The 22,836-nt window shown below is 38.9% G+C and overlaps 2 protein-coding genes across 7 annotated transcripts in view; one reads left to right on the forward strand and one right to left on the reverse strand.

Annotated features, from left to right (window-relative positions):
- CMPK1 (cytidine/uridine monophosphate kinase 1) overlaps positions 1-21,414 on the reverse strand; it is a 33,415-nt gene extending 12,001 nt beyond the window's left edge. Inside the window, exon 1 of the mRNA XM_082433653.1 lies at positions 21,095-21,414. Within this exon, the coding sequence (XP_082289779.1) occupies positions 21,095-21,265 (171 nt within the window). The 5' untranslated portion in view covers positions 21,266-21,414. The remainder of the gene's footprint in view (positions 1-21,094) is intronic.
- Positions 21,415-21,557: 143 nt separating this feature from the next.
- The window catches only part of STIL (STIL centriolar assembly protein), a 66,232-nt gene continuing 64,953 nt past the window's right edge, over positions 21,558-22,836 (forward strand). For 5 of the 6 annotated variants that reach the window (XR_014255532.1, XM_082433296.1, XM_082433295.1 and 2 more), the window contains exons 1-2: positions 21,566-21,742; positions 22,069-22,172. The gene's annotated coding sequence lies outside the window, so the exon portion shown is untranslated. Of the gene's footprint in view, positions 21,743-22,068; positions 22,173-22,836 lie in introns of all 6 variants that reach the window. The other variant, XM_082433299.1, reaches the window with a different exon arrangement.

Genomic DNA, 22,836 nt, shown 5'->3' on the forward strand with positions numbered 1-22,836 from the left:
TTTCCAACAGAACTTTTTCCGATTACTCTGAGATGTCTGATAAGCACTTTCCAGTAACATTATCTGCCAGTATTGGAGAGCTTACTTTTGACTATAAGAACTGCTGTACAGTGCCCAGATGCTTAAAATTGGTGAACTGTTTAGGGTTCCTTCCAGTTTTACCCACAGAGTGTTAGAAAAAGGATTTTTCTTATAATCACCATTTTACAGAGGTTAGAAAGAAAGAAAGAAAGAAAGAAAGAAAGAAAGGAAGGGAGGGAGGGAAGGAGGGAGGAACGGGAGTGGATGGAGAGAGAGAAAGGGAAGGGGTAGGGAAAAGAGGAAGGAAGGAGGAAAGGAGGTATAGGAAGGAAAGAAGACAGTGGGAGAAAGGTTAAATATAATATCTGACTTAAATTGCTAGCTAATTTCCAATCTCATTTTTAGCCCGCCCTTATTGTATTTCCAAATGTGTACATCACGTTTGACCATGCCTATTTAATTACAAATCTACATATTAACTATAAACTATGAAAGTTATAAAACAAGCTAAATCTTTTCTTAGGCAAAATCTTTAGCAGACAGACTCCAAATTAACATGAAGCATATTTCTTTCTCTAATTAAAGAGTGATAGTTTAAAAGCTTATATCCTGCAAAGGAGAAAAGAGGAGGGATATAATCCATTCAACTGCAGACAATTACAGCACTATTTTTTTTTTTTCACTTGAATATGATTTATTATTCAAATGATAAAATCTTCACAGCACTATTTTATTTTCCTCAATGTTTTGCTCTTCATGTAAGAAAACCTTAATTCAGGCAATACATGGAACTTATTTTAAATCCATAAATATTTATTAAGTTCCTATAAAGTGCCAGGCAATGTGCTAATTTGGGGGAAATAAATAGGTTATATTCACAAAGGATGTAATAATGACTTACATATTTACAGTGACTTGAGCCCTACTATTAATTAATAAAGTCAATTTTTCATATTTGCATTAACTTTTCCTAAGGAATTCAGTCTTTACCAGCACTGTCTGCTTGGGGAAGAGGTGATTCTTCAGAGGCAATGACAAGAAGGTAGAACAATAAATAAAACTTAAAGAAAGGGGTGATTTAGGGGCTTCCCTGGTGGCACAGTGGTTGAGAATCTGCCTGCCAATGCAGGGGACACGGGTTCGAGCCCTGGTCTGGGAAGATCCCACATGCCGCGGAGCAACTAGGCCCGTGAGCCACAATTACTGAGCGTGCGCGTCTGGAGCCCGTGCCCCGCAACAAGAAAGGCCGCGACAGTGAGAGGCCCGCGCACCGCGATGAAGAGTGGCCCCCGCTTGCCGCAACTAGAGAAAGCCCTCACACAGAAACGAAGACCCAACACAGCCAAAAATAAATAAATAAATAAGAAAAGAAAGGGTGATTTAGAAGCCATGAAATAGACTGTTTTCTCATTTGTGTAAGGCCTCAATAACCCTCTAACATTTTGCAGAAGACTTCTCAGAATATTGAGGATTTTGGCATCTGTTTTACATACCAAATGGCCCCTATAGCAACTGTGAATTGGAATTTTCACACTCCAATTTCATTCCAGTTGGTCATTTCCAGTATTTTTACTTCTTTTAATTCATCTCAGCCATTCTGAATCAATCCACATTCCCTATAACAGAAAGGGATGGAAAATAGTCAAAGATGAAGATGAGGCCCAGAAGCCTCCAGGGATTCCAGGAGCTCACAGGCAATAATTTGAAAATTTCCAACATGAATGGATAGGCACAGAGGTCTTGTTAATCTTAAGAAACACTCATCTCATCTTGTTAATTAAATGATCAATTCTTATAGTCACTGCAGAGCCTACAAGCAACACACTCATATCACTACAACACAAATACTGCTGCAGGTGGTCTAAGAGCCTAGAATTCAGTTAATTCGATTCCTGTGAGAACACTCAGAGGATATACATCAAACCGCTCAAACGAATCTCTAGCCTCTATTCACTTTATGAAAGAGAGGTTTCTTAAACACTAAGCAGTACAGTACCAACTGTACTTATTTTTTTTAAAAAAGGTAAGTAACATTAAAACGAGAATACCATTTACCCAGGGAATACCAAAAGTAAGAAAGTCACCCTAAGAAATATAACTACTTGGGAATACAATTTGTAAAGAGCCTCACTACAAAATAACCACAACATTTTAATAGCTTGGGTTCTCTTTAAGAACTAGAATTTATTTGGATTTACCAATCAACACTTGAGAAAAATGTGCAAAGGATAACAAACTCTGAATTCAGTAACATATGCAAACATAAAATTTGAGCACCTGCAACATTATCAAACAAATGGAGAAATGCATTTAGAGAAACACATAGGCTTCAGCAAGGATCAGAAGAACATAAAAACCTTGCATGAAGTCACATACTTAGAACACTGAACTAATAATTTGAGATAAGGTTTTATAACTAAACTCTGTCACAATCCAGTGTGACTCTAGGAAATTTATTTACCCTTTTTTAGATTTCAGTTTCTTCATCTGTAAAACAGAAATAATATCTATACTACCAGAAATCATATCTATACTACATTACACTATCAGCCACAGCCAAATATCATTATTAGCTGTTAAAACTAGAAGTATGAAGAACATACTCCTAAAAACGTGGTCTACGCTACTAGATTCAAGACCTACTATGAGAGCACTCAGACGGGTCAGGGAGGAGTTAGACTAACTCATATAGGCTATTCCTGGAGCAAAGTCCAAGATAATCAGTGGCTAAACTACTAATTACATAGCAATAAAGGAGTGAAGTCAAAGAATAACTATAGAACAAGGAAAATATGATACATGAAAATGCAATTCACTATGAAAATACCCTCAAACACCCAGGGTCCAAAAATTGGCATCACAGATGTATTTGAGTACATTAAAAATTTTATGAGAACAAGAATGTATCTATCTTGCTTACTATCTTCTTATAAACAAACAGATCAATAGCCTTCCAAACAATTAGCAATGGCTAATTAGAAAATATACATTTTAAAAGATCCTATTCAAGTCAACTGTACCTCAATTTAAAAAATCCTATTCAAAACAGTACTAAAAACTTAAATTTAGGGATAAATCTAAAACTAGTATGTAAGAATTATAAGAAGAAACTAGAAACACTTAAAATCAGTATCATAAAAAGAAGGCATTCTATGTTCCTGGATAGAAACATTCGATACTGTAAATATTTAAATTTTCCACAAATTAATCTATAAATTGATTGCATCCGCAATCAAACTTCACCTGGGATTATTTATTTTTTAATGAAACTTGATGAGTTGATTCTCAAGTTTATCAGGAAGGGTAAATGTGAGAGAATGACCAAATTCGAAAATAATATTAACAACTACAAATGGGAACTTGTCCTACCAGGTGGCATAAAATATTATAAAGCTACAGTAATTAAAACAGCATGATACTGGTATAAAAATAGACAAACGGAAAAATGAAATTCAACAGAGTCCAGAAACAGACCCAAGTATAAATGGGAATTCAATAAGTGATAGAGTCATCATCTAAAAATCAATGGGGAAAAGATGAACTATTTAATAAATGATACTATGCAACCGGCTACCCATCTGAAAAAAAATTAGACTCTTGCATCATATCATATGCAAAACTAAATTCCAGGTAAATTAGAGTTCTAAAACAACACAATATAAGCAAAAAACAAAAACAAAAAAAACAACAAAAAACAACCCTAGGATAGTACCAGGGGAAGATAATCTTGAGATAGAGAAAGACACTCCAAAACAAGAACCAAAACAGCTAAGATTTATGTTTGACCACATAAACAATAAAAACTTATCACAGATACAACCAAATGACAAGCAACAGCTTGAGAGAAAATATTTTCACCATACAAAGGTGACAGGGTAATATACATTATACACAAAGAGATCCTACTAACAAAGAAAAAAGCTCAATACAAAAATGGGCAAAGAAAAAACAATTCAGAGAAAAGAACATATGCTCAACCTTACTGGTAATCATGAAAATGCAAATTAAAGCAATGTGATTTCATTTTTCACCCATCAGATTGGTTAAAATAAAGACTTATATCTGGCTATGGCAAGGGTGGGGGTGGGGAAGAACCAGCATCCTGACAGTTTGTGGGAGTGTAAATTGGTTCAGCCTTTTTAGAGGGCAATTTGGCAGAGTTTAACAAAATTTAAGTTTGCATACCCTTTGGCTCAGTAATTCCATTTCTAGGAGCTGTGCTACTGAAATAGTTGCACATGTGCACGAAGACATATGTAATGAATGTTTATGTCAGCATCATCTGTAAACAGAAAATCTAAATGTCCAAAAATATATGAATAGCTAAATAAGATTATTGTATATATTATGAATGGAGTTGAGCTATCTGCATGTTCTGATATGGAAAGCTATCCAAGATATACTGTTAAGCAAAAAAATAACAATAGGCAATGTTTGTGTGCGTGCATTTTTATCTGTGTATAAATACATCAAAAGAGGACCAGAGAGCCACACACAAAAACGTTGGTAGGTGATTACATAAGGAGAGTAGGCTGGGACTTCCCTGGCGGCGCAGTGGTTGAGAATCTGCCTGCCAATGCAGGGGACACGGGTTCCATCCCTGGTCCGGGAAGATCCCACATGCGGCAGAGCAACTAAGCCCGTGCGCCACTACAGAGCCTGTGCTGTAGAGCCCGTGTGCCACAACTCCTGAAACCTGCGCGCCTAGAGCCTGTGCTCCACAACAAGAGAAGCCACTGCAATGAGAAGCCTGTGCACCGCAACGAAGAGTAGCCCCTGCTCACCGCAACTAGAGAAAGCCCATGCACAGCAATGAAGACCCAAAGCAACCAAAAAAAAAAAAGAGTAGGCTAAGGTTAAGGAGAACTTTCACTCTTTACTTTATGTACTTTTGAATTGTTTGAATCTCAATGTACATGTATATAAACTTACTAAATTTTTAATTTAAAAAAGCATATATTCTATCCACACATCTCTACATGGCAAATATCACAAAGACTTGGTTTTTCTTAAAATTTAATTTAATTTATTTATTATTTTTTTTTATACAGCATCACAAAGTAAGATTGTTGATTTAAGTGTTTTATTAATATCAAATCCTAAGAGAACACCAAAATGAACTGCCTCACATTAGGAATAAAAATCCCTACATAAAAAACATTATCTAAGTTCAAGAAAAAAGAAAAACAGTACCTGCACAATCACAAACTTATTTAAAATTTAAAACTAAATCACTGTAGAGAATAGCAGCAAAAATCAATTCAAATGTTTAGATAAAAATTTCTCTGGAAAGTGATCCATTCCTTAAACAAAGGAGAAACAAAAGTATAATATAGCAACACTGAAACACACTGCATGGGCATGAAGTCAAGAGTTATAGAAGGAGACAGAAAACAGTCCAGTTTTATAGCCTAGAAACAGATGGAAATTTAGAGACACACTCAGTTGAGAGGATCCAAAAGGCACAGCAGCAAAAGTTTAAAAGGAAACATATTTCAGTGAAGCCTTACTCTAGACACTAGAGTTCAAAATTATAAGCAAGATGTTCTGGAAATGACACCTCCATGACAGACAATGTACCCACACTACTTCTAGTCTCCAGAATGACCCCTTGGAGCACTTTCAGAACTTTATTGTGTCAACCACTCTCATGATTTTTTTTTAAAAAGAGAAAATTAATCTAGCTTAAACAACAAAGAATCATCTTCATTTTTAGTCCATCAACCTGTGCTAATAGGAGAAAGTGTGAGGAAAATCAATATTTGGCTTTAAAAAATAGTATATGTTTCTAAAATTTTTTGGTATAAAATTTACCTTCATGATTACATTTTTCTCAATCTAAAATTAAAGTCAGTCTAAGAATACACATTTTTGATGGTATAGCCATCAAATCCTAGCCCAGCCTGGGATTCAATGTGGACCAGAGACAACTGTACCCATTTATATAATGTAGAACAGGACATAAGAGATTACTGGTTCTTGATTAGAATCTAACTTCTTCACACAAAGGAAATGTCCTAAAAAGTGGTAAGCTTATGGGAAATTTTTATGGAAAACTTTCTTTCCTGCCATGACTACACAACAGGAAGAATGCTGGAAACCATTTTGCAAAATGGACAACCTCTCCCACCTCTCTAGCCTGACTTAACTTGGACCCGATTATGCCCTGGAATCAGTCAAGGAAGTAACAAGAATCTGTTGCCCCCACTCTTCCTTTCCATCTACCACTATCTCCTCTCTCTTCCACCCTCAACTCTCAGTCCCAGGCACAATACACTTACCAGTTATACCTCTTTTACAGTTCTGGCCTCACTTTATCAATCTTTTAATCTCTGCACCACAGGCAAGAGAAAGCATACTGTATGTTCTAAAGTGCAAGATATCAGACCTCATCAAAATTTAAAACTTCTGTGCTTCCAAGGACACTACCAAGAAAATGAAAAGACAACCGACAGGATGGGAGAAAATATTACAAATCATATATCTGGATAAGGGACTTGTACCAAAAATATATTTTTAAAACTTTACAACTTAGCAATAAAAAGATTAATAACCCAATTTTAAAAATTGCAAAAGACAATTTTTTAAATGCAATATTCTGGGGGGAAAAAAAAAGGACAAAGGATTCAAACAGACATTTCTCGGGGATTCCCTGGTGGCGCAGTGGTTGAGAATCTGCCTGCCAATGCAAGGGACATGGGTTCGAGCCCTGGTCTGGGAAGATCCCACATGCCGCGGAGCGACTAGGCCCGTGAGCCACAATTGCTGAGCCTGCGCGTCTGGAGCCTGTGTTCCGCAACAAGAGAGGCCGCGATAGTGAGAGGCCCGCGCGCTGCGATGAAGAGTGGCCCCCACTTGCCGCAACTAGAGAAAGCCCTCACACAGAAACGAAGACCCAACACAGCCATACATACATACATACATACATACATACATCAATCAATCGATCAATCAATCAATCAGACATTTCTCCAAAGAAGATATACAGATGGCCAGTATGGAAAAGTTCCTTATTAGTCATCAGGGAAATGCAAATCAAAACCATAATGAGATGCCAGTGCACCCTTCAGGATGGTAATTTAAAAAAAAAAAAAAAAAAGGACATGTGAGACATGAAAGATGCTCATAGCACTAGTCATTAGGGAAACGCAAATCAAAACCACAATGCGATACCACTGCACCTTGTAGGGTGGTTATAATCAAACAAACAAACAAACATAAAATGATAAGTGTTGGTGAGGATAAAGAAACCACACATCACGGGTAGAAATGTAAAATGGTACAGCTGTTGTGGAAAAGAGTTTGGCAGTTCCTCAACAAGTCAGAATTATTATATGATCCAGAAATTTCACTCCTAGCTCTATACCCAAAAGACTCAAACAGATGCTTGTATGCCAGTGTTCACTGCAGCATTACTCACAATAGCGGAAAGGTGGAAGCAGCCCTTACCCAACAACAGATGAATGGATAAACAAAATGTAATAAATACATACAACGAAATATTATTCAGCCATAAAAAGGAATGAAGTTCTGATACATGCTAACATGGATGAAACTTGAAAACACTATGCTAAGTGAAATAAGCCATAAAAAAAAAAAAGGACAAATGTATGATTCCACTTACATGAAGTACCTAAAATAGGCAAATTCAGAGGCAAAAAGTAGATTAGAGGTTACTAGGGGCTGGGGGAAGGGAAGAATGGGAAATTATTGCCAATAATTGATGAAAAAGTTTTAGAAATCATGGTGATGGTCGCAAAACGTTTTAAATGCAATTAATGCCACTGAATTGTACACTTAAAGTGGTTAAAATGGTAAATTTCACGATATATTTTACCAAAGTTAAAAAAATAAATAACATAATATACCAAAAACACTGAATTCTATGCTTTTTAAATTTTATTTCTTTTTAATAAATTTATTTATTAATTTTTGGCTGTGTTGGGTCTTCACTGTTGCGCACGGGCTTTCTCTAGTGTGGCAAGTGGGGGCTATTCTTCGTTGTAGTGCGTGGGCTTCTCACTGCGGTGGCTTCTCCTGTTGCGGAGCACGGGCTCTAGGCAAGCGGGCTTCAGTAGTTGTGGCTCGCGGGCTCTAGAGTGCAGGCTCAGTAGCTGTGGTGCACAGGCTTAGTTGCTCCGCAGCATGTAGGATCTTCTGAGACCAGGGCTCGAACCCGTGTCCCCTGCATTGGCAGGCGGATTCCCAACCACTGTGCCACCAGGGAAGTCCCGAATTCTACGCTTTAAATGGATGAGTTGTATGGTATATAAATTATATCTCCAAGTATTTTTTAAAAAACACAGAATACAACTTCTGAAAAAATCAGAAACAAAATTTCCAAAACAAGGAATCAATTAATTAAATAATGTATGTAATCTACAGAGTACAATATCATATAGATTATGTGGTAAAAGTGCATTTATTAACATGGTGATATGTTTGTGATATTATTATAAGTAAAAAGCAGGTTTCCAGAGTATGAGCCTACTAAAAAAAAAAAAAAATCTCTGGAAAAATATGTCCCTAAATATTGATTAATGGTGGTTTTCTCTGGATGGTAAGATTACTGGTAATTTTTACACTCTTCTTTTTACTCACCTGTATTTTCCAATTTTTCTATAATGTATATGTACTACTTGTATAATTAAAAAGTAACCAAAAGTGGGACTTCCCTGGTGGTGCAGTGGTTAAGACTCTGCACTCCCAATGCAGGGGGCCCAGGTTCAATCCCTGGTCAGGGAACTAGATCCCACGTGCATGTCGCAACCGAGAGTTCACATGCCACAACTAAGGAGCCCATGAGCCGCAACTAAGACCCGGTGCAACCAAATAAAATAAATAAAAATTTTTTTAAAAAGTAACCAAAAGTAAAAGTATGCATATTTTTAATAACAGGACAGTTAAGGTACATATACAGGCTTAACTTATGAAACTTATCCAATCATTAGGTCATTAGCTCCATCTGGCAACTAGTAACCTATTTTGAATATAAAGAGCATGTATACTATAAACTTTTCCTTAAATCCACTTGCCCTTTCTAGGATTTTTAAATCTAAGTTAACTCCAAACATTTTCTCTAAGTAGAAAGACCTTTCATATTTGATAAACTCTAAAATACCATCCTGGGTTTTTAAAAATCTGTAAACTTATTAGTGTGGGTAATCATTTCCTTATGCTGTAGTAAACAATGGGAATACAATGCTCCCCAAAACTACCTTAATCTAAATTACTCTTTGATCTCTTCACTGTAGATCTTTTCTAAAATTATGCTAGCCTTTACAAATTTACTGAGTGCCATGTACTGTGCTGAACACTGTAGAAGCATTATGCTGTTTCATCTTTATAACAACCTAGTGAAGTTGTCATTATTATCATCACTTTACAAATGAAGATAACAGAATCAGAAAAGTTAAGCAACATAGCCACAGGTGTTAGACTGAGATGTGAACCAACAACTGACTTCAGAGTCTACATTCTTTCTACTACTATGCTATATTGTAAGAAAGTTGGCTCCGATGTCCCATTTCTTAAATATTTTTAATTAAAAAAAATTCATACATACACAATTGTTCTACTTCAAAAAACTATTCCTTTTCCTGCCTTTACACATTCTTTGTTATCACTCTGAAGTTCTACGCAAACATGAAATACAGTGGGAATTTATTAAATACAATTCCTTGGTGCTCCCATTCATACAGCATAGAATGGCAAAGAAGATACAGATATTCATAGTGATTGGATAACATGCCTCTTGAATGTGACTACACAGGATTACAATACTATCTAACAATGAAGTCTCAGTATACAGAACTGTTTTAGGGCTAGCAAGACCACCTATTTCCATATCCCTCATTTTATGAAAGGGGAAACTGAGATAAGCTGACTCGCTAGTTAGCAGAGAGGAAACTGGCACTTGAACCCAGGTCTCCTGACTCTCAGGGACGATTATTCCACAGTGGGCCTCTGAGGTAACTCCTAGGTGACAGACATGGAAATACAGAGTCTTGCCATCAAGCTACTATGGCCTTCACATGACAGAATCTGCTGGTGGAAATTAAAAAGGAGACTCCAAGTTCATGGACTTTATCATTTTGTTGTATCCTAGCATGGAGAGAAGATCAGGAACTTTATCCACACACAGAGCCAGGCATATCTGACCCACCATTCAGCCAGATTCTGACCATCCTTGCTTCGTTTGCTTCATTCTTGCCTTTCTCCACTTGTGACACCATTTCCATTTCCACTTGCCTCACCCAATAATCATTAAATAAGTAGCAAATAAAAATTTCCAATTTAAAAACCTAAATTAACCATCAAGTCAATTCCCAATTACATAATATCAATAAAACATCTTCTGGACTGTCTCTTTACTCCCAGTAGACACCAAGAGAACAGAAATTCATGTTATTATCTACCTAATTATACTTAAAGTCTTATAGGTTAAATTAAGCACATAGAACTTTTCAGTGGCAAACATCAATGACTAATACATCATGGAAATTCCAAACACAAAGTGAGCAAAGAAGCAGTCTTTTGTAGAGTCCCAAACTAAGCATATTCAATTGCTTGTTGGTATAGAATATACCTTAATGATAAATGGAACCAACTTACCGGTCTTCTGGAGACAACTGATGGAAACCAAGCATGGAACATGTGTTTTTTTTTGGGATCCAGTTCCTCAAAGTGAAAGTTTCTAAGAATGGTACGTAATAACTGGGGCTTCTTCCTTTACCAAAGTGCTGTTTGGTTAGCTTTGTTCACCAGCAGCAGGAAACTGTCGGCAAACAGTATGTTCAGTCACACCTGTTCTCTATTAAGTTCTAAATGCTCTTATCACATGTTCAGTCTAGAAAAATGTCCTTAATTTAACTGAAATGTTAGAATAAATACATTCTCATATGGCAACTGGGCTAAAAGTACTAGCTTTAAGGTTAGCAAGAGTCAGTGTGATCAAGCTAACATGACACAAAGAGTAAGATGGTTATCCCGTCTCCACCTTTTCTCTCTTATCTAGTCTAAAGGTCCCACTACTAGAGTGGTTGCTCTGAAATGCTTTCAATTTCAATTCAGAAGGACAACCATTAAATTACTGTACTCCTATGTGACTTTCGGAGGTCTTTCGTGACTACAGTCCTCTCCTATTAGCATCTTAACTAGGATGTGGTGTTTAATCGATTACCGTCACTAAAACTTTAATCCAAAGGATGTAAATCAAGTAGATTTCAATGGGAGTAAGGATAAGGGGAAGAACTGACATTGAAGAGGTGTTCTGAGCTAGGGCAGACTTAGGTAGAGGCGTCTAATTTTGATGGGGGTGAAATATATACATTCACTCAGAGAAACTCCTCCCAGGACTTCCCTGGTGGTGCAGTGGTTAAGAATCCGCCTGCCAATGCAGAGGACGTGGGTTCGAGCCCTGGTCCGGGAAGATCCCACATGCTGCGGAGCAACTAAGCCCGTGCGCCACAACTACTGAGCCTGCACTCTAGAGCCCGCGAATCACAACTACTGAAGCCCGTGCGCTTAGAGCCCGTGCTCCGCAACAAGAGAAACCACCGAAATGAGAAGCCTGCACACCACAATGAAGAGCAGCTCCCGCTTGCCGCAACTGGAGAAAGCCTGCGCGCCGAAGACCCAACACAGCCATAAATAAATAAATGAATAAAGAGAAACCCCTCCCAGCACAGCACACCCATGTAGTTGGATATATATATAATCTCTAATATTTGTATATTTATTAATATATAATTTTATTATTATTTTTTAATGTATGACTGAGCTGGCCAAAAATTAAAGGAGTAACTCAAATTCAGATAAGTCAAGAAAGCACAAATCCAGAGGAGAGAGTGCTGGAGCTATGGCTGCCCTGGGGACTTTCCCCATCCCCAAATCACAGGGGGCTAGACCCCAGGATTTAATCAGCCACAGAGAGGGGAAAGGAGACAAAGACTGAGACCTAAATAGGATTGGAGGTCAGATCAACGAGCTCCACATAAAGTCAGGACCTCTGAAGGATGATACCCTAGGTGCTTGAACTAGGAAAAAAGAACCTACCAGGTAAAGAATACAGCAAAATTTCCTAACCACAAGCCCATACTGATTAAAGAACCGTCTAAAGGATATACTTCAAGAAAGAAAATGATCTCAGAAGGAAGATCTGAGGTGCAAAAATAAATGGTTAGTAAAGAAAATGGTATGTATGTAAGTTATTCTAAACAAACATTTGTTATAAAACATTAACAGGTCATTTGCGGGGATTAAAAAGAAAACTCAATATAGAATTAAAATCCTAAAAAAAAGAACAGGATAGAAAATAAGAGTTGTGTCCTAAGGTATTTGTATTGTTTGGGGGAGAGTAAAAATATTAATATTAGACTTAAGTTAAATAATATGTGTGCTTAAAATTTCTAGGGTAACCACTAAAAACAGATTGTATAGCTTCCAAAGTACAAAGGAATAAATCAGGAAGGAAAAAAATCTTAAGCAAGTCAAAAGAAGGTTGAGCTAGGTGTGGCAGGAGGGAAAACACAGAAAAAGTAAGATGATGATGATAATAAAAATAATAGTTAACATTTATATAGGAATTATCACATGCCAGGCACTGCTCTAAGTACTTTACATACATTAGCTCATTTAGTCCTCACAACACCCCTCTGAGGTAGATACTATATATTATTGTTCCCATTTTACAGATGAGGAAATTGAGGCAAAGAGAGACTAAACCTTTGCTAAGATCTCACACATAGTAGGTGTTAAGATAAGATTCAAACCCAGACAGTCTAACTCCAGAGTCTGAACTCTACATACTGCCTAGTAGACAATACACTGGTATGACACTTCGACATTTGTTCATATCCTTGCAAATCAATTTTTCTTCAGTCTACTGACTAAGAATGACCACCGAAGTGTAGCTACTGACACTGCTCAAGATATTTCTTTCATTGACTATTTATAGATAAGCACAGAATAGGCAAGGAGAGAGATGCTAACATATATGAAGTGCCAGACACAAAGTAGGCACTGTGTCAGACATTTTATTATGTGGATTCTCTTGGCTAATCCTCATAATCACCCTGTAAAGTAGATTAATATCCCAAATTTTCAGGGGAGAAAACCAAAGAGCCAAAAATTTAAATAACTCACTAAATGGCAGAAATCCAGGTATGACTGGCTTCAAAATCTACTTAACAAACGTTCATTGAGCATCAATTTATGCCAGACATTGTACTAGACACTGAAGATATAAGAATAAATTTAGAAATCTAAGGTTCTCATCCTTATGGAGCTTATGGTGTAATGAGGGAGACAATCCAATAATCATGAAATTAAACGTGAGCTACAAACAGATAAATGTTATAAAGGACAACAGAATTAAAAACTGAAAGGACAAAAGAATAACAAACTGACAGATGTTTTGAAGTGCTATGAGATCACATAATAGAGAAATCTGACCTAGTCTAAAAATGTGAGGGCTAGTTTCACTGAGGAAATCATTTTTAGCTCATGGTTCCCAAACTGAATGTCAAAGTACCCTGGAGCACTGCAGCGAATTCACAAGAGTGCCCTGGGTTTACATTTTTAAGGGAAACAGAGCAACACTGGACATCTATTAGATATCATGTGAACTATCAGCTCAGGGTAGTTCACAATTTCAACTTTAGATCATGCACATTCTTTTCAAAGACACATCTTTGTGATGCTGACTTTTTGGTGGGCAGTTGCTGTGATAAAAATAAGTACCACGTGAAAATTAATGTGGAAAATAAAATGAGTATGGAAGAGTCTAATCTGATTCCAAGGTATGAGAAACTGGGCAGTGCCAACAGGCATTTACATCCCATTAGTAAGTGACTGTGGTTACATAAGAATGAAATTAAGTTGCTACCTCTTCTTTTAATGTATATGTACTGTTTCTTCAAACAGCTACTAAGTTGTTAGAAAATACTTATTAAGTATTGTTTGGATCCAATTACTTAATAAATACAACTGTTAGATACTTATTTTGCACTAAGGTGTTTGTGAAAAAAATTACTGAGACACTAAGGGGACCATGAACTGAGAATGTTTGGGAATCTCTGTATTAAGCTAAGATCTGAAGGATAAGTAGGCACCTCAAACACCATGCAGTAGAATGAACAGGAGCAAAAGACAGGGTCCCCATCCTTGAAGACATTACAATCTAGTTAGGGAGGCAAATCTAAAAGATAAACAGTTTTTGTTTTTTTTGGCCACGTTGCACGGCTTGAGGGATCTCAGTTCCCTGACCAGGGATTGAACCCAGGCCATGGCAGTAAAAGCCCAGAATCCTAACCACTAGGCCACCAGGGAACTCCTGATAAACAATTTTAAAACAATTTAATGTTAAACTTTAATATTTGCAAAAATCTTTCATATCTTTTCTCATGAAATTCTATTAAGTATGTGTCTATCTCTATTCTAAATTGAGAACCTCTAGAAGCCAGTATCCCCCAGCACAGACAGAGCAAATAGTTTGCATTTAGGAAGTGTTTTCTGGGTCAATCTCACTTGTGTCCGTTTACTCTCCTTAGCCTTTTCTCAGAATTGAAACCTCCAACTACCCTATGCAAGGGTAACTCTGCTTAAGTGTTCTCCACTCCCCCACATCTCCTGGCTGCTTCTTTCCTACTGCCCTTCTAAATTCAGCTCATACATATCACTGCCCCCCAGGAAGCCTTCCCTGACCCACTGAGCTGTAACTTAAATGTCCCTTATCTAAATGGTCTGTGTGTATATTTCTGTCATAGGACTTACCACTCTGTCCTGTCATAGTCACTGTTTAACTTCCATATCTCACAGCTCATTGTAAACTTTTGACAGTAGGGTCTGTGTCTTATTCACCTTAGCAACTATCACAGTGCCTAGCTCTCAAAGAATGTTTTCTGAATAAACGACAAGTAAAGGGAAATTTTTTTTTAAGTCTAATTATGCTTTTCACCTTAATGGACTTCTTGGAAAAAATGAGTAATTTACTCAGAAAAACTTTGAAGAGGAGATTAACAAATTTGAAAAAATTAAAATGATTGATAATCATCCAGTGCTAGTAAAAAAAAAAAAGCATACAACTGCTGATAGAAATGTAAGTATAATGTTTTTGAAAAGTAATCAAACAATTATCAACTAAAATTAAAAATGCACTTATCTTCTGACTTAGCAATCCCACTTTTAGGAATTTTGCTTGCAAAAGTAAAAGCATCCATATGCAATATTATATTTACAAGGAAATTTATTGAAGCACTGTTTGCAATAGCAGAATAATTTCCTGAAAACTACCCTGAATGTCCATCAATGGGGGGAATGGTACAACTATGCTATGGTAACATCCATATTATGGACTATTCTGCAGCTACTAATAAAAATGAGTTAAGTCTAGGGCTTCCCTGGTGGCACAGTGGTTGGGAATCTGCCTGCCAATGCAAGGGACACGGGCTCGAGCCCTGGTCTGGGAAGATCCCACATGCCTCGGAGCAGCTAGGCCCGTGAGCCACAACTACTGAGCCTGCGCGTCTGGAGCCTGTGCTCCGAAACAAGAGAGACCGCGATAGTGAGAGGCCCGCGCACCGCGAGGAAGAGTGGCCCCCACTTGCCACAACTAGAGAAAGCCCTCGCACAGAAACGAAGACCCAACACAGCCATAAATTAATTAATTAATTAATTTAAAAAGAAAAAACATTAAAAAAAAAATGAGTTAAGTCTATGTGTAGAGGCCTGAGAGGATAGCCATGATACATTCAGTAAAAAAAAAAAAAAAAAAAAAGAATAATCCCATTTGGAGGTAAAAAAGGTAACTATATGCACTTTTATTTGTAAAAATATTGAGAAAGAGTTAATACCAGACAGTTAATACTGGTGACCTCAGGGTTAGAGGTCACCAACAAATATGTATTACTATTGTAACTTAAAATGCAAAGAAAAAAATGAAGTTTTCAAAAGTAAGAATAGTAAATAATCTGAACATATTCTCCCCTCCTCCAAATTCTTAACAACAACAACAACAAAAATCCCACGTTACCATTACCTTAATGAAAGGGTGGTGCTTCAGGAGAGTCGAGGATTCTGTGGACTCTCTTTTACAGATAATTTAAACTTTCCTTTAAAAAAAACAAAAAACCTATCTCTCACTCCAGCCCATCCCACCAAAAGGAGAAAGGCCTGTTCTGAAGCAAGCTTAATGTCCAGTGGATCTTCCTATCTCGTTTCTTTAATGAGTGGTAGTCTGCTTTAGGGATTTGTAATCAGGAGCTTAAAAATTTTAGAATGCTCATCATATTTTTACAACTATACCATTTATTCACTGAGAGTAAACTGAAGTGTTACATGAGAAATCAGAGTAAGACAGAGGTTTCATTCAAATACTTCTGGTCCTGAAATTGGGAGTACTAACTGCTCCTTGGGTGCCCCCTGGAGACCGAATTTTAAATTTTTTTACATCTTCAAGACAAACTGGTGTGCTATATATTCATTCAAAGAATACTTATTAAGCACCTATATGTCAAGTACAATGTTCAACACTAGAGACAAAAAGATAAATAAAATCAAATTTCTGATTTCTACATACTTAAAGTCAGTATCACCCAAAACTTTCTAAGCATAGCAGGTAGGATACAATGTATAAGTTACCCATACAGGTCCTGGAGGAAGTTAAAACACAAGATGATAAAAATGCTTCTGGGGTGCTACAGAAAGCAATTTGGGATGGATATAAACTTTAGCATAATTGTTCATTTAAGCAGAATGTTCACCATCTTTAAAAGAGAGTAGGTTTAAATATCCCAGCTAACACATGCAAAATTGTGGTTGTTATTTTCAGACAAGTTTAGGTTATGGCACCATAATTTTTCTTGGGCTAAAACAATATAAATAAAGCTTAATTTAAAAAAATTCAAAAATGACATGGTATCTTCCAACATGATTTTTTAGTCACACGTTATTCCACAATAATAACTCCACTCTGAGCACTTGACTCCTGATTGCACTGATTTAGAAAATGGCTAATTTTCAAAAACAAATTTGAGTATGAGAAGACAGACTTAAAAATTAGTTAGAAAATAAAACAAAACTGAAAAAGATCAGTTCAACTAAATGGGCAAAATTCAATCTCAAAGCCTCCCTCAAACCTTTCCTTTCCAGTTCACAACACTTTCAGAAGATGCTGCATCAGATCTGCCTTTTCCTCCTCAAGGTCTGGGAGAGCAAGTAGCACAGGTAGAATTCACAGCTAGAAAAACAAAAAAAAACAAGCAACAGCTTCCCTCTGGTGACACCCTCAACCATAACTGCAATGTCCCAGGATATTAGAGGGCCAGATATTCTCAGGTTCTGTAGCAAGGGTCTAAAGATGTACTTCTGGTGGCCTGAGCTGGAAATTAATGTAATCTTCCCAAAGAAACAATTCTGATTCAGCCACATTTCAGGTACCCTGTTAGCTAAATTAGTAATGGCATGATAGTTGGGGAATTTAACCTTGATTTATATAACTTTTCCCCTACAGAAAAAAATTAGCCCCCAAAATTACAATCATTTGGGATTCAGCTTACATTTGCCTGTATAATAAAACATTGAGTCAAAATGCAAGAGACTCACAAAAGAAACAAAACAAAAAATCCTCTGACTTAACTGACCATAGACATTCCATTGTTTAATCCACTAGAAGACAGCAACTGCTGAATTATAAGCTATTTGGAATTGTAAGAAAACAGTTGAATTTAAGCTCATATAAGTGTTGAAATCTTAAAGAATAAGATAATACATTATAGAACATATCTCATCATGGAAATCTTATAATTCTTAATTAACAGGTTTAAAATATTATCCATTGGGCTTTCCTGGTGGCGCAGTGGTTGAGAGTCTGCCTGCTAGTGCAAGGGACGTGGGTTCGAGCCCTGGTCTGGGAGGATCCCACATGCCACGGAGCAACTAGGCCCGTGAGCCACAACTACTGAGCTTGCGTGTCTGGAGCCCGTGCTCCGCAACAAGAGAGGCCACGATAGTGAGAGGCCCGTGCACCGCGATGAAGAGTGGCCCCCGCTTGCCACAACTAGAGAAAGCCCTCACAGAAACGAAGACCCAACACAGCCAAAAATAAATAAATAAATTAATTAATTAATTAAAAAAAAACCTTTAAAATACTATCCACCATTATCAAACAGAATAAAGAATAAATACTAGTTACAGAATGTGGAGATTATTTTTAACCCAGTGGAGTAATATGGGTATTATCAGTTTGGGTGTGAACACTTAAAGTCACATTATGATTCAAAAACAAAATATTTAAATACATTCCAATACATCAGTCATAAACCAATTTTTAAAAAGTAAAACTACAGTGCACTTCAAAGTAAAAACAACCAATCTCATAAATTAAGAACAGGAACTCTAAAACAGAGGAAAAAATTATTTGCATCTATACATGCCAGATACTTTACCTCATTTCATATTCATAAATACCATACCAGACAGGTATTATTTCTTCCTTCTTACAGAGGAACCCAAGGTAAAACAACAACTTCTCTGGGACTAAAGAGATAGTAAATGGAACAGTTAGGGTTTGAACCCATATCTGTTTGACTCTAGTAAAGTCTTTTCCCCCTCAGAATGGGAGAAAATATTAGCGACCGACAACAGGTTCATCTCCAAAATATACAAACAGCTCCTGCAGCTCAATATTAAAAAAACAAACAACCCAATCAAAAAATGGGCGGATGATCTAAATGACATTTCTCCAAAGAAGACATACAGATGGCTAAAAAGCATCATTACATCATTGCTAATTATTAGAAAAATGCAAAATAAAACTACAGTGAGGTATCACCTCACACACATCATAATGGCCATCATCAAAAAATCCACAAACAATAAAGGCTGGAGAGGGTATGGAGAAAAGGGAACCCTCCCACACTGCTGGTGGGAATGTAAATTGGTACAGTAACTATGGAGAACAGTATGGAGGTTCCTTAAAAAAGTAAAAACAGAGCTACCATGTGATCTAGCAATCCCACTCCTGGGCATGTATCTAGAGATAACCATGATTCAAAAAGATACATGCACCCCAATGTTCATTGCAGTGCTATTTACAATAGCCAGGACATGGGAGCAACCTAAATGTCCTTGACAGAGGAATGGATAAAGAAGATGTGGTTTATATATACAATGGAATATTACTCAGACATAACAAAGAACGAAATAATGCCATTTGTAGCAACATGGATGGACCTAGAGATTGTCATAATGAGTAAAGTAAGTCAGACAGAGAAAGACAAGTATCATATATCTCTTACATGTGGAATCTATAAAATGGTACAAATGGACTTATCTGCAAAACAGAAATAGAGTCACAGATGTAGAAAACAAGCTTATGGTTACCGGGGGGAAGGGAGGGGGAGGGATAAATTAGGATATTGGGATTGACATTTACACACTACTGTGTATAGAACAGATAACTAATAGGGACCTGCTGTATAGTACAGGGAACTTAACTCAATACTCTGTGATGGCCTATATGGGAAAAGAATCTAAAAAAGAGTGGATATATGTATATGTATAACTGATTCACTTTGCTGTACACCTGAAACTGACACAACATTGTAAATCAACTATACTTCAATAAAAATAAAAACAAAAAACAAACAAAAATAAAGTCTTTTCTCCTTCCCCTACTATGCTATTTACATGTAAGAGTTATTTCATATATACAACAAAAACCTGAAACTATCCAATTGTCATGTCTTTTAAAAAGTGAAAAGAACGAACAAAAATAAGGAGAAAAATATTTATGTATTTTTTGGTTGAATTAGCTCCACTTATAGTCTTACAAATGATCAACAATTATAAATACAGCTGTAAAACACATAATGAAGATGCTACCATCCGACTTTTTCTGGATGCTCTTTAGAGAATAAAATATAGGACAGGAGTAGGTTGTATGAACCTGGGAGAGGAGTAAAATCCCAAATCTAATAAAAGCCATATCCTGGAAAAGAGGAGGAAACTATTTTAGAAGTTCTGGGTCAAAACTTTTGCTGGTCACCGAGTTTCACAAGGATTCTTTGTTTTACAGCACTACTGGTCTCCTCTTCTGTTTCTAGATATCTTCTGTTTTCCTTCTCTCCCAAACATTCCCCCGATTCACCAATAAGCCTTTCACCCACACTGCAGCTAACCACGTATCTGTTCGAAAATTGTTAACGGAATTGAACCATTAACCTTACCACGCTTTGGGGAAAAAAAAAAAAAAAACCACCATTTTAGACTTGGGAGGCATTTCATACTGAGTTTAAATCTGTGTGCACAGCCTCTACTGTTCTAGTGGGGACAACCGAGACTCGGAGAGAGGAAGTGACTTGGCCATGGACTAAGTGTAAGTTGGCAGCCGGGCCAGAGGTTGAAGTTTGATCTCAGACTCCACGTCTTTTTCCAACCACACCAACCCGGGCTGAGCCTCAGGGATGGTACTGACTTGGACGGGTTCAGAACACCTAAAGTAACGCCCTGTCGCCCGGGGCTCCTTTCTAGGATAAAGACCAGTTAGTAGACGGTTCACAGTTTAGAGGGCCTGCAGGAATGGGCGTGGTGGAAAAACCGGTCTCCCCTTCAGGCAGCGGTGGGCGCACCCAGCCTCTAACCCAAATCGACGCTGCTGCCGCCTCCGGCCTCCCCACAACCAGCGACACGCTGACCTCTGCGCGCTGGGGTCCCCAGAAGCGGACCCTCCCGGGATCCCTCTCCCAGCCCACTCTCGAGACGAACCTGGTCCCCAAAATGAAATGAAAGAGGGGCGCAGGAACAAACCGATCCCAAGCGGTCCCCCTCCTTTCTGGGTCCCCCCGAGGCGGGCGGACGTGGACTACCAGTCCCGACATACCACGCGCCGGCGGACCCTCGAACCACCGACAAGCCGGCGGTGCGCCGGTCGCCGGGACTCGTAGTCCGTGGCTCCGGGACGGTGGGGGGTGGGGTGGGGCGCGTGGGGGAGGCGCGGACAGCCGCGCGCTGCGGGACGGGCCGGCCCGGCGTCCGGTCAAGCACAGGGAGCCGCCGGCTGCCCGGGCCTCACCTCGACGATGCGGGCGCACTGGGTCCCCTTGCCGGCGCCGGGACCGCCGAGGACGAACACGACCTGCGGCCTCATGAGGCGGTGCGGGCAGAGGAAAAGCGGCCGGCCGGTCAGCAGCGGGAAGCTAAGGCCTAGGACGTGCAGCAGCCGGTGGCCGCAGCGGCGAAGCATGCACCGTGGCTCGGTAGGACGCTGATGCAGCTGACAGCGGCCGAGCAGGCGTTAGAGCGGGAGGGGGGCACGGAAGAGGGGGCGGGCCGAGCCGGTGCCAGCCGCGGTCCAGCCGCCGTGGCTGCCGAGGCGTCCGCGCCGCGGCCGGAAGGGGCGGGCTTCCGCTGCTCGCTCGTTGGCCGCGCCCCTACGTCCCCCACGCGGGGCCGCGCTCGCGTCCTCCCCGCCCCTCAGCCGGCTCATTGATTCTTTCGGTCCGCGGGTCCTTTATATTGAGCCTCCTGGTGTCGGGCCTGGGCTGGCATCTGGGATGTGACCCACGGGAGAGCAAAGCCCATTGTCTGTGCTCGCAAGTTTAAATTCCAGGGGCCAGGCAGCCGACCTGAACAAGTCAACACACGAATAAATAAATGCAAATAGCAATATCGGCTTTGAAGGAACCAAACGGAGGAATAACAAGAGATGAATGTAATTTGGGTAAGGTAGTCAGACCTCTGAAGAGGTGACATAGAAGACAAGGCATAAGGATAGGAAAGAGCAAAACTAGGCAAAGACTGGGATAGAGTGTCCCACAAAGGGAGAAAAGGCGAATGCAAAAAACCTAAAACTTTCAACTGTTAGAGCAATTGAAAGGCCAGTGAGATCAGAGCTGTGTGAAACGAAGGAGGGAATGAAAGGTGGGAGAGTTAGGCCGACGGCAGATCAGTCAGGCCCTTTGGTTAAGGAAAGGAGTTTGGATTATATTCTAATTGCAATGGGAAGCCCTTTTAACTATAACTCCATTTCCCTGCCCCTTGCATTAGGGAAAAATCTTGAGAACAAAAGGAGTCCAAGGAATGAGTCTTAGTGAACAGACCTTTAAAAGTTGGAGAGAGGAGGAGGAACCTGAGAAGGCAGAGCCAGAAAGGTAAGAGGAAAACCAGGAGAATGTGGTGTTCCAGCAAAGAGTGTTTGGGGTGGGATTGTGGTGGTGTAGTAGTGAACACTGTTAAAAACAAATGAGTAGGGCTTCCCTGGTGGCGCAGTGGTTGAGAATCTGCCTGCCAATGCAGCGGACACGGGTTTGAGCCCTGGTCTGGGAAGATCCCACATGCCACGGAGCAACTGGGCCCGTGAGCCACAACTACTGAGCCTGCGCGTCTGGGGCTTGTGCTCTGCAACGGGAGAGGCGGCGATGAAGAGTGGCCCCCGCTCGCCGCAACTGGAGAAAGCCCTCGCACAGAAACGAAGACCCAACACAGCCAAATAAATAAATAAATAAATTTATTAAAAAAAAAAAAAGCTTAAGGTCAGACACTTACATTACAATTAAAGAAAACAAAACAAAACTCTCGGGCACTTACACTACAAACTGCTAGAAAATAACATAAGAGAAAACCTAGATGGGTATGGCAGTGACTTTAAAAAAACAAAACAAAACAAATGAGTACAGATAAATTGGATTTGGCAGCAGGGAGACTTAGAAACTCTACATTTCTGCCCAAAGCAAATCATACACTATATCTAATTTGAATCCCGATTGAAAAAGGAGTGGATAGGAGATGAGTAACTGAAAACAATACTGAGAATAA

Source organism: Balaenoptera physalus (genome assembly GCF_965194825.1).
Source record: "Balaenoptera physalus genome assembly, chromosome: 1".
Taxonomy (NCBI): Eukaryota; Metazoa; Chordata; class Mammalia; order Artiodactyla; family Balaenopteridae; genus Balaenoptera; species Balaenoptera physalus.